The 12,300-nt window shown below is 33.3% G+C and overlaps 1 protein-coding gene across 1 annotated transcript; it reads right to left on the bottom strand.

Moving 5' to 3' along the window:
* On the bottom strand, positions 2,089 to 4,384 carry LOC109362073 (macrophage migration inhibitory factor homolog). Its single transcript, XM_019607642.1, has 2 exons — positions 4,187 to 4,384; positions 2,089 to 2,488 (listed from the first exon to the last, which is right to left on the bottom strand). The coding sequence occupies exons 1-2, from the start codon at positions 4,295 to 4,297 to the stop codon at positions 2,258 to 2,260; spliced, it is 342 nt and encodes a 113-aa protein (XP_019463187.1). The 5' UTR covers positions 4,298 to 4,384; the 3' UTR covers positions 2,089 to 2,257.

Genomic DNA, 12,300 nt, shown 5'->3' with positions numbered 1-12,300 from the left:
CTTTTTTACATAGTGGAATTTTGCTCTTGATCGCCCGTGGTTTTTTTTCCTCTCACACTGAGGGGTTTTTCCACGTTAAATCTTGTGTGTTATTTTCTTTATCATTTACTTGCTTCTCTTTTGTTCTCAATTGATTCAATCATGTGCTTCCGCATTGTGCTCTATCCTTAACATAAACTATTAATTTATGACATATGTCACCTACTACACAGATTGGAATAGATTGAATAAACAAGTTGAGTCAAAACCTATATAAAGTTCATTATAATTTCAAGATGGTAAAAATTCATTCACAGCGTTCAAAGCTACTACTAGCCCAAATGACCAAAACGTGTCAAGCTATATATGAGTGATTGAATGGTCTTCTTCTGGGTCTGTTTGGCTTGAAGGACTGATATAATTCTGTCTTTCTATCATCATAGATGTGACAAGTTATGTATGGGTCATTTTAGGACAATGATTGGACAAATCATCAACCACTTGGCTATATAATGATAAAATAAATAGCTTTATGTTCACTAATTTTATTTTATTCTTATATACTCGTTCTCTTTCACATTTTAACATTATTGATGTTAGTTCCGCTGATACTGCATTTTCTACTAATAAATGCAATATTGTTATGCAAACATCTATTATTTTATGTAGAGAAAAATATATGACATATCCTCTATACTGTTTTTTATTAAGAATTAATTTACATGGAAGTGACTCATCACATTTTTTTAATAGAATTCAGTTGCGTCATGTATATAAATTATAAATTATATAACACTAATAATTTTGTTTAAGATAATTAAATAGTGGAAATCCTTCACGGAAAATGTATTCAATTAGCATGAAGATGGTAACATCAACAATATTTTTTTAATAGGCATTAACTTGAATAATAATGATACTGACAAATCATCACTTAATTGTGAATATAAACTAAAACCAAATATTTTTAAATGAAGGACTAAAAAATATTAGAATTACTAAAATAAAAAACGCCTTGTCTCCTCTAGAAGCTACATAAATTTATAAAGAATCAACCAACAAGGTTCAACATAGTTGGGAGATTTCTATGTTTTAAGTGTAATGTCAAGAGTTAGTGTACAAAAAAGTTTTTATTTATAGAGGTAATTAAGGTCCACTTCAGTGATCATCAGCTAAGGGAAGTCTATACGCTATTAAAGTTCTATATTAAAATCAAATATTAATAGTGAGAAGAAGTATTTAAACTATTTCCTTGTGAAAATGAAGTAGAGAATATGAGACTTAATTTAATAATCTTAAAGAGACAGTCTCTTTCTTCTGTTTACAAAGAATCAAATTAACATATATGGACAAACACAGTCACATTTTCTCTGAAGCATGTCTACTTCCCATAATGTGCATTACTCCAAAATCTTTTCATTGATGACAAAGAAAGTGGAACATATTTTAGGATATTAGCTCTCGTTATATTATATTCACTCTCACGAATAATTATAGTCTTTAATTCATTTATAATATGTTTGTAAGTTGGTTATTGGAGAGTAAAGAAATGAATAGAAAGATTTGATAGTCATGAAATACACTTATAATATGACTTTTAAGACTTCTATTTCTCTTCTTTACTCTCCAAAAATCAACTCGCAAATAGACTCTTAGGTTTTGGAAGCATGTAGTGGGGATGCCAACTGAGGAATTGGTGCCATTCATGATCATTGATTTCAGATATATAAGTCACTAATAATTCATGAATTTATGAAGAAAAAAATTATCTCTGAAACAAATTAATAGATAAATCAAAATTTGACGCCTTTCTTTTGAGAAAAAGATTAAAGGGGTTTACAATCTCAAAAAGGTACTAGAAGAAATAATTTTTATTTAACAACTACAAGGTTCTCCCTCTGTTATTTATGTTTTGATGTTTAAGATACAGATCATTAAATTATCTAAAAATAATTTTACCTTAAATATCTTTTCTACGTCCCGAGATTAGGTAAGTTGGTGAAAAAGAGATGAAGAAATGATGTATTAATAAGAGAGTAGCTGAAAACGATATATTAAATATTGCCTTTGACATCTAAAACAAAAGGAAAATGCAGTAACATTAACATAAGTTAAGGAGGAGTACAGGACATAAGAAGTACTAAGAAAATGAGTAGAAACTTATTTTATAGGGTAACATAAATATTCTAGACCCATTATTACAATTTATTAGTGAAATAAAATAATGAAAATTGAACGTTTATGTTCCTTCGTGGCTTTTCTGTATCAGATCAAAGCATTACAAATTGGAAGTGTGACGATATGATAATGTTGTGTCAGTGACATTGAGAATAAATCGTGCTTTTGGTATAGAAAGTTTAGACTCCAATATGGTGCCAATAGTAGCAATCAGATTCCTCTTCACTTCTCTAGTTATGCCACCCATTGAAACCAGTTCACCAAATGCTGCTGGTTCTTTGTTATTGCCGAATGTTAATTGTAATGACCCCTTCAATATAACCATCACAAACTGCACATAATATATTGAAGACAATATTTATTCAGTAGATAAATAATTTGATTTTTAGAAACCAAACTTGTTTAAATGGGTTGTCAGACATAACGTAAAATATGTTATCTCAAAGAAGATTTCATAGGAAAAACGCCACATGCTTTTACCAAGATATTTAGTTATTTACCAAATCGCTTCCTCAGGTTCCATTAATGTTGTCTTTATATACATTTTTTCAACATTTCAGTGCAATTTAAACCATTCAACTATTATTTAACTTTTATATAATAATTTTATAAAAATCTTAAATAGATCACTCAATATATTCCACATCTATTTTTCTCTGTGTTGCTATTTTCTGCAACATTTTATGGTTAAATAATGCACCGTTTTTATTTTTTCCAAAAGTGAATATCCTAAGAACCGTCTTAACTATTAGGAAATGTGTAGAAACTTAGGATTTTCTAACAATGATTAAAGGATTGATTATATCTTTTGTCTGGAATTAATTTGACTCGATTGATAGAAAAACCTTGCATCAAATTATTGTAATTTATTCCTGTGATCTATTTCATATGCCTTTATTCCTGTGACCCAAAATGATTTATAATTTTTTAAAATAATTTAAAATATACATATCAGATTTTTTAACACTTCATATTATCATTTTCTCCTGTATTATACCCTCCATTATGGAAAGCGATCCAATTTCCAGTAACATATTACACTCTACCTTCTAACTTGTCCGTCTACTTTAGCCAACATCATCGCCTATTTGGATTAGTTTATTGTAAATTCCGAACTTTATAATCTATTATTTTTATAATCCCGATAAAAAAGTCTCTTTCACGAGGAAAAAGGTAATTGAAACATACAATTCTCTAAGGCAAAATGCTTTAAGATTCAGTAACCATCAAATGATCAAGTGCATAGCGATCAAAATAATGCCCATTTGAACATTTCTAAAACGGGTTGTCGAGAAGTGCATGAATCTCGTACTTTGTGGGATATGAACAGAGACAATGGAGAGGGATGATTTGAATTGATGTTATAAGACATAACATTATATCATTTGAAGGTGTTGATCTAGTGGGATAAGGTCTCACTAGATCTCTAGAATGATCAAAATATCAAAAGTTCAATTTCTATAAGCGAGAGGCAGTCAGAAACCTCAAAAAGAACTAATCCATAGTAATACTAAAAAAGTTTCTTAACATTCATAAGCAAAAAAAATGTTTGTCAATTTTTAATCTGATAATTTTGGGTTGGGATCCTCTCTCTCGAATTAACCTAGATTACTACTATAGTATCCAAAAAAATTTAATGATAGATATTATTATTATTATAGGATCTAAATTATTTGTATGATATATTACTCTTATTTTAATATCTGAGAGTCCTACTAGAGAGTTCCTGAAGGTTAACTATGCATGCTAATTTTACTAGTAAATCAGATTCTTTGCTGGAAATTATAGACTTTTTTTGAACCATTAGTTGAGTTACATCCAAATTCACCAGCTACCAAGCAAAGAATATGAATAATTACTATAAGAAAAAAAGTTATGTAATCAATCACTAGAGAAACAATGAAACCCATAATCAGTATGTAATTATGCATATTAATATTAACTAAAGGTAACATGATTCTCACCCAGGTTTAGGTCAAATTTCATAAGATTTGCTATGAAAACCTTATGAAATTGGTACATGGCATACCTTTTCAGGTCTTCCTACGATTCTTGCAACAGCAGTGATTGCTTCAGAGAAGATGGGTTCAAGATCAACTCCATCTAAGTTCAAGTTGGTAGAGATGTGAAGGCAAGGCATTTTCCTCTGTTTTTCTTCTTCTTTTTAATGACTCAAGTGAGTTAAAACACTTCTTCAAGTTAATGCAATATCTTATACATGCTTGTATACTCCTATATATATGGGAGTGGAAAAGCTAGCTTTCAAAGTTACCACCGGTTGGGAATATTTTTTATTTGCTTGGTACTTGGACGGCAAATACTTGGGAATATTGAATTGTGAATTTACTTATTGAATAAGAATGGACTACTAATGGAAAAGTTTATATGTGAAAAACAATCATGGAACTATTGTTCTAGTTTTTATCCAAGATCATAGTAACATGATCCATAGGAATTTTCTATACAGTTATGAATAGATGGTATATTACCCTATCAAATTTATGGTACATTAAAGGTATTCTTAATTGATATGTTTTTATTTTATTTTAGTAGATACTTTAAGTTTTTAAAACTTATCTATATATTTTAGGAATAATTAAATAAGTTAAACTAAATATATATAAGCATATTTAAATGATGAAAGTTTACGTATTTCTAACTAAAAGAATGTTCATTTTATATTACTAAATTAAATAAAGTTCATATCTCTATATAAAAAAGGTCATATTAAATTAGAGTTTTCTTTCTTCTGAATTATGTTTACCACATTGATTCGCAACCTACATTGTTTCAAAACTGGAAGAATCGCAAATTGGTTCTCACTAATTGGTTCATGGTATGTAGAGAATGTGAGTGAATTAAGTGATTATGCTCAAAACATAGCGGATTTTCAATCTTCCCATGTCCTCAATAATAATGAGACTCTCTAATAATTAAAGGCATTTCATTCACAAATAAATCAAACAAGTGGTATTAGAGTTCATTACTCAATGGAGACATAATGAAATTTAGAAGGAGGGAATTGGTACCGGATGGAAAATGGAACTAATTAAAAGAAACCATTCAAAGATCATCTACCGTCATTTAAAGCAGGGAAAGAAACAGAGAGTATTTTCACACAATCACTTTCAAGACTTTTCTTTGTATAAGAAAAAAACTTATGAAATCATTTTCAAATGACTTTAAATGACTTAGTATAAAATTATTATATTTTATAAGAATCACTTTCATGACTTGGTCCTTAGTTTCCATAATATAAGAATCCTAACCATCAAGAAATTATTCTTCTCCTCCTTTCCATCACACAGCCACCCTCTCCCATTGGCAGGTACCTTTTTTCACTAGGAGCATATTTTTTGTTTCACAATATATGTCATTCTATTTATATAAGCTATGATTAGTTAAAAAATTAATTAATAATTATATTTTTAATTTTAATACATATTTTTCAACCTATAATACCATAACACATGAAATGACATATATTGTAAGAAGAGATGATGCATTTTTATTGGCAACCATGCTCATTTTATACCTCCTATGAATCGTATCCTTATGCTTGTTTTTAACAATTCAACATTTGACTGGTTTATATTTGGTCCGTCTCATTATAAAAATGTTGTCTATAATGAATTGAATCAACTTAACATCATTCAAAATTTGACCATTATTTAGTTTGATAAACTTGATTATGAACCAAAAGATTTAAACTTGAATTAAAAATTTAGATGGTTATATAAATGAATTAAATTTAAGCCAATGTAAACAGTAAATCATAATCATACAAACATTATATATGGGAGTGACAACATGTCTCATATAATCAGAGTCATAAAATCATACATGTTCCCTAAAATAATATTCCAAAGCTTTCCTATGTTGTCTATTACTTTTATGGATAAGGCATGTGTTATAAAACATATAACTTCGATCATAGGAATTAATTTTCAGTCGCATAGCATCCTTTCTTAAAAAAAGTTACGTGGGTTTATTTTTTAATATTGACTATTGAATGTTACCTATTAATTTTCTAACTATATAGTCATTTTCTATACATACACGTAGACAATATTCACTACTTACAATTTAACTAATAGTTCCATTTATTATTATTATTAAATTCATAAATTTTATTTACATGTATATATTATGAAGAAGAAAAGATGATGATTGAACAAGAACTTATATTAGTTCTTGGAAGAGAAACTTGAAGGTTGAAGATGAAGAATGAAAGATATGAAACTTTGATTAATTTGGATGATTATGGAATTGAATCCTTTTCTCTTGCTTTACAAATGAAGAATGATAATGATTATATAGATCCTAACTAACTAACCAATATGCACACGTGATCAATAGAAACAAGAAGTTAAAGATCACATTTCTTGTTGTGCAAGCTATCTGCACTATGGTCATATTGCATGTGCCCATGCTGTGGCCAAGTAGCCTTGATCAGGAAGTCTCGGTCAGATGGCCCATGTGGCCCATGTGCCTTGACTTCATTGTCCCAGTCCGATGGCCCATGTGCCTTGTTGCTGATACGGTCACAAGCCTTGGTGCCTTGGTCGTGTGTTTTGATGGTGGCCCAGTCATGCGCCTGAGCCTTGGACCTGTCTCGGTCATGCGCCTGAGCCTTGGTCCTGTCTCGGACATGCGCCCTGGAGGCCTTGGTCCTGTCTCGGTCATGTGCTTGAGCCTTGGTCCTGTCTCGGTCATGCACCTTAGTCTTGTCTCGGTCAGGAGCCTTGGTGTTATGGTTGTCTCGATCAGAATCAAACTTGTCTCGGTCAAGTTTGGAATTGCTTCGGTCAAGTTGTTTGCTTTGAGCAATCTCAATATTGCTTAATACCCCCCCCCCCACACAAGCTGGGGTGTATATATTAAGCAACCCAAGCTTGGAATGAATAGAGGCAAAGTCCTTTGGTCCAAGAGCTTTAGTGAGGGCATCTGCTAACTGCAAATGAGTATGCACAAGCATTAGTTTAATTTTGCCACTTGCATATTATTCTCTAACCGTGTGACAATCAATTTCAATATGTTTTGTGCGTTCATGGAAAACTGGGTTAGAGGCAATATGCAAGGCAGATTGATTATCACAGAATAATAAAGCAACTTTAGAGTATGAGTGTTGTAAGTCTTCTAATAAGTAGGTGAGCCATGTGATTTCAGAAGAGGTGAGTGCCATGGCTCTATATTCAGCTTCACAGGAACTTCGGGAAACAGTTTTCTGTTTCTTGGATTTCCAAGAAATCAAAGAGCTTCCTAAGTATATACAATAGCTAGAGATGGATCTTCTTGCGTCTGGGCAAGAAGCCCAGTCACTATCACTGTAGGCATGTAATTGAATAGAAGTATTAGTAGGAAAGAAAATGCCTAAACTAGGGGAGCTTTTAATATATCTGAGAATTTTAAAAGCAACTTGTTGGTGGAGAACACTTGGTTTGGATATAAATTGAGCTAACTGGTGAACAGAGAAGGTGAGATCAGGCCTAGTGTTTGTAAGGTAAATGAGTCTTCCAACTAATCTTCTATAGGCATTAGGGTCTGAACAATCTCCATTGTTTTCTTGATACAAGTGTAACCTTGTATCATAGGTGTAGTTGAAGGCTTACAACCAAAAAACCCTGCATCAGAAAGGATCTCCAAAGTATACTTCCTCTGGTTCATGGTGATGCCAGTATGGTTTCTAGAGATCTCAAAGCCAAGGAAGAATTTTAAGTTTCCTAAATCTTTGATTTTGAAAGTAGTGTCTAGCAGTTGTTTGATATGATTGATCTCAATAAGATTGTTACTTGAGAGAATGATATCATCAACATAAACAAGCACAATAGTGAGAATAGTGTTAGATAACCAATGAACAAACAAAGAATGACCCCCTTACATTTCCTATATCCATGTTTGAGTAGAAAGGTGGATAGCTTGGAGAACCACTGCCTACTAGCTTGTTTAAGGCCATACAGTGATTTTTCAAGTTTACAAACAAGATTAGGAGATGTTTGGAGGCCAGGTGGTGGGGTCATGAAGACTGTTTCATTGAGATCTCCATGTAGAAAGGTATTGTTTACATCTAATTGCTTCAGGTGCCATTTGTGAATAGAAGCCAAGGCAAGAAGAAGTCTCATTGTACTGATTTTTGCAACAGGGGAGAAAGTATCAATATAATCAATCCCTTCTGTTTGAGTATACCCTTTAACCACCAGCCTGACCTTGTATCTTTCTACATTTCCATCGGGTTTGTATTTTATTTTAAAGACCCATTTGCATCCTATAGTGGTCTTATCTTTGGGCAGATTGGTGAGAGTCCATGTATTGTTCAGTTGTAGAGCCTTTAACTCAGCATTGATGGAATCTCTCTAATGAGGATGTAAGGTGGCTTGAACATAGTTCTTAGGCTCAGTTTGAGTGCTGATGGAAAGCACTCTATGTATGTGTTGAGGTGCTAAATGTTCATAAGATAAATAGGATGAGATAGGATATCTACAGGAGCCATAAGGGGTAGATTTGTTTAATAGAGCACAGTGATAATCTTGAAGATAAGTGGGAGGTTTAGTGACTCTAAGGCTTCTTCTATTATTGCTATTACTGGAATCTGTAGGCTGGTTAGAAATGGCTTCATTATTGATGTCTGTAGGAATGGTTTCATAATGATCAATAGAATTAGGCCGTGGTTCATGATCAATAGGGGTTATATCAAATATTTGTTCATAATGAGCCATAGGTAGATGAGACTCTATGGGACTATTCTCACTCTGTTTATTAGGCTGAGTCTTATAAGGAAAAATGGTTTCATGAAAAATTGCATGTCTAGTAATTTGCAGGGCCCTAGTGGATAAGTTTAAAACAATAAAGCCTTTTGTACCATTCTTATATCCTAAGAATACACATTTAGCAAACCTAGGATCCAACTTAGTTCTAGATTGACTGATTGTACTAGCATATGAGAGACAACCAAACACCTTTAGGTGTTGTAAATCAGAATGTTTGTCATACAATATTTCAAAAGGAGATTTTTCACTCAGCATAGGTGTAGGCAAAAGATTAATAATGTGCACAACATGAATAATAGCATAAGACCAATATACCTTTGGTACCTGACTTTGAAAAAGGAGAGCTCTTGCTACATTCAATATGTGTTGGTGCTTCCTTTCCACAACTCCATTGAACAAGTGGTTTCATGTATGATTCCCTTGTTGGAATAATAGGATTCCATCAAGAATTCTCTGCCATTATCTGTCCTTATTGTTTTGATTCTTTTGGAAAATTGATTTTCAATTAATGTGACAAAATCTTGCAAAACATGTGATGCTTCAAATTTGTTCTTTAACATAAAAATCCAAGTAAATCTAATGCTATCGTCTACAATAGTAAGAAAATATCTATGTCCATGTATAGATGTAATAGAAAAAGGGCCTTAAATGTCAGCATGTATTATATCAAAAGCATGTAAAGATATGGTTTTACAGGTAGAGAATGGGAGTTTCTTCTGCTTTGCTTCATAGCAAACATCACAAACATATTTTTTCTTAAAACTAATGAAAGGGAAAGTTTGTTTGAGTGTGCTCATACAATTTTCAGAAGTATGGCCTAGCCTAAAGTGCCATAAATCAATGTTATTTTCTTGAGTGTAGCATGAATTTACTTTATGATGAAAGATAGCAGTCTTTAGCACATACAATCCCTTGATGATCCTAACTGTACCAATCATCTTCAAAGTACTCTTGTCCTGAATTTCACAACATGTTTTATTAAAGCAAACAAGTCATGGTAAGTTTAGGAATAGATAGGAGGTTATAGTTGAAACATGGTAGGTACAACACATTATGCAGAACTAAGTTTTGCAGTATGGGTATTGTCTCTGAAACTTCTGTTGTTACTAAGTTACCATTAGGTAGTTTTATCTTTATTGGCTTTATTTTGTAATGCATAGAATATAAGGCTAAATTGGAGCATATATGGTCAGTTGCTCCACTGTCCAAGATCCAAGAATTATGAGTTGAAACAATTTTAGAGTTACCTGGTTCATCCATCACTTGGTTTGCAGACATGACATTACTTACATTTCCCACATCATGATCTTCATGCCTTGACCCTATAGGATTGTTTTGTTGTAGCACGTTTAACAATCCTTGATATTGCTACTGACTGAGACCAAAGATGGTTCCATCTTGATCACCTTTAGAGTTGCTTACTTGGTGCAATTCCTTTTGTGCTTCTTCCTTCGAGGAGCTTGTGGTGACAGAATTGACTTGTTCATTCCTTGTAAACTGAAAATTGGCTGAAAATCCATGAAGCCTATAACAAACTTCAACTATATGTCCACTCTTTATACAATGAGAACAATATTTTCCCGGGCTTGAACCTTTGATCCAAGACCCTCTTCCAGGTGAGTTGGGTGGTCTTCTTCCTAAACTGGATCCTCTTCCTGGTGCTCCTCCCCTTTTCCAAGTCCTTGCAACTGTCATAACTTTTACATCCAAGCTTTTCCCATAGAGCTGAGTTTCCTGTTGTATGATTAATGATAGCACCTTGCTTATGTTTGGTAAGGGATCTATGAGCATAATCTGGGATCTCACTCTTGCGTATGCATCATTTAATCCCTTTAGGAATCTGATGGTTCTGTCTTCTTCACAATTCTTCTTTGCTCCAATCTCAGCTGTGCAGATTGTTGGATCTACACAGTTGCATACGGGTAGAGGTCTAAGGTTATCAAGCTCATCCCAAATGGTCTTGATTTCTGTGAAATAATTGTTGATGATTAGTTCTCCTTGTTTAAAGTTTGACAATGAATCTTGCAAATCACCAATTCTGAAGAGATTCCCTTGTGAGAATCTTTGTCTTAATTCATCCCATATTTCATGTGCCTTCTTTATCCAAATGATACTTTGTGATATGGATGGAGAGACTGATCTATTAATCCATGATATAACCATGTTATTGGCTCTCTCCAAGCTGGATAAATGGGATCTGTTTTGAGAGGCATTCGAGTGGTTCCATATATGAAAGGTAGCTTTTGTTTCGTGCTAAGGCTGACTTCCATGGCCCTTTCCCATTGGTGATAATTTTGTCCATTCAACAGTGGTGAGACAAGAGGAAGTGTTGGATTATCTGATGGATGGACATGGTATGGTGAGTTAATATCTATAAAGGAAGGTAAGTTTTGGGTTGGTGGTGTATTGGTTGAGGGAATCATGGTGGCCATTTGAATGTAGCAGAGATGATGATTGAACAAGAACTTATATTAGTTCTTGGAAGAGAAACTTGAAGGTTGAAGATGAAGAATGAAATATATGCAACTTTGATTAATTTGGATGTTTATGGAATTGAATCCTTTTCTCTTGCTTTACAAATGAAGAATGATGATGATTATATAGATCCTAACTAACTAACTAATATGCACACATGATCAATAGAAACAAGAAGTTAAAGATCACATTTCTTGTTGTGCAAACTATCTGCAATATAGTCATATTGCCCGTGCCTATGTTGTGGCCAAGTAGCCTTGATCAGGCAGTCTCGGTCAGATGGCCCATGTGGCCCATGTGCCTTGACTTCATTGTCCCAGTCAGATGGCCCATGTGCCTTGTTGCTGATACGGTCACAGGCCTTGGTGCCTTGGTGCCTTGGTCGTGTGTTTTGATGGTGGCCTAGTCATGCGCCTGAGCCTTGGACCTGTCTCGGTCATGCGCCTGAGCCTTGGTCCTGTCTCGGTCATGCGCCTTAGTCCTGTCTCGGTCAGGAGCCTTGGTGCTATGGTTGTCTCGGTCAGAATCAAACTTGTCTCGGTCAAGTTTGGAATTGCTTCGGTCAAGTTGTTTGCTTGGAGCAATCTCAATATTGCTTAATATATATAATCCACCACCATCTTGCAAACCTCTAAATTTATGTTTATTAACCATATAAATTTGAGTTTATTAACACATTCGAAAGTTCATATTAGACTAAAGCAGAAATTAACTCAAGCCAATTCTTAATGAGTCTAGCTTAACCAAGTGAACTGTCACTCATTTCCACCCGTAAGTAGAAGTGAGAAAGTGATTTCATTTCGTTATATTGAAGGATTATATATGTTGACGTGAAATCCAATATTACTTCCCATTTGTATATGAAAGCTTCGATATTTTAGTTTTAGTCATGATTTTTAAA

Source organism: Lupinus angustifolius, chromosome LG12, assembly GCF_001865875.1.
Source record: "Lupinus angustifolius cultivar Tanjil chromosome LG12, LupAngTanjil_v1.0, whole genome shotgun sequence".
Taxonomy (NCBI): Eukaryota; Viridiplantae; Streptophyta; class Magnoliopsida; order Fabales; family Fabaceae; genus Lupinus; species Lupinus angustifolius.
The sequence above is the reverse complement of the archived record's forward strand: the minus strand, read 5'-3'. Positions and strand labels throughout refer to the sequence as shown.

Bases quoted from the DNA above. Each gene is read 5' to 3' on its own strand.
- LOC109362073 (XM_019607642.1), bottom strand. From the start codon at position 4,297: ATGCCTTGCCTTCACATCTCTACCAACTTGAACTTAGATGGAGTTGAT. The intron at 2,489-4,186 runs GTATGCCATGTA...TATTATGTGCAG, and splicing joins TCGTAGGAAGACCTGAAAAG to TTTGTGATGGTTATATTGAA.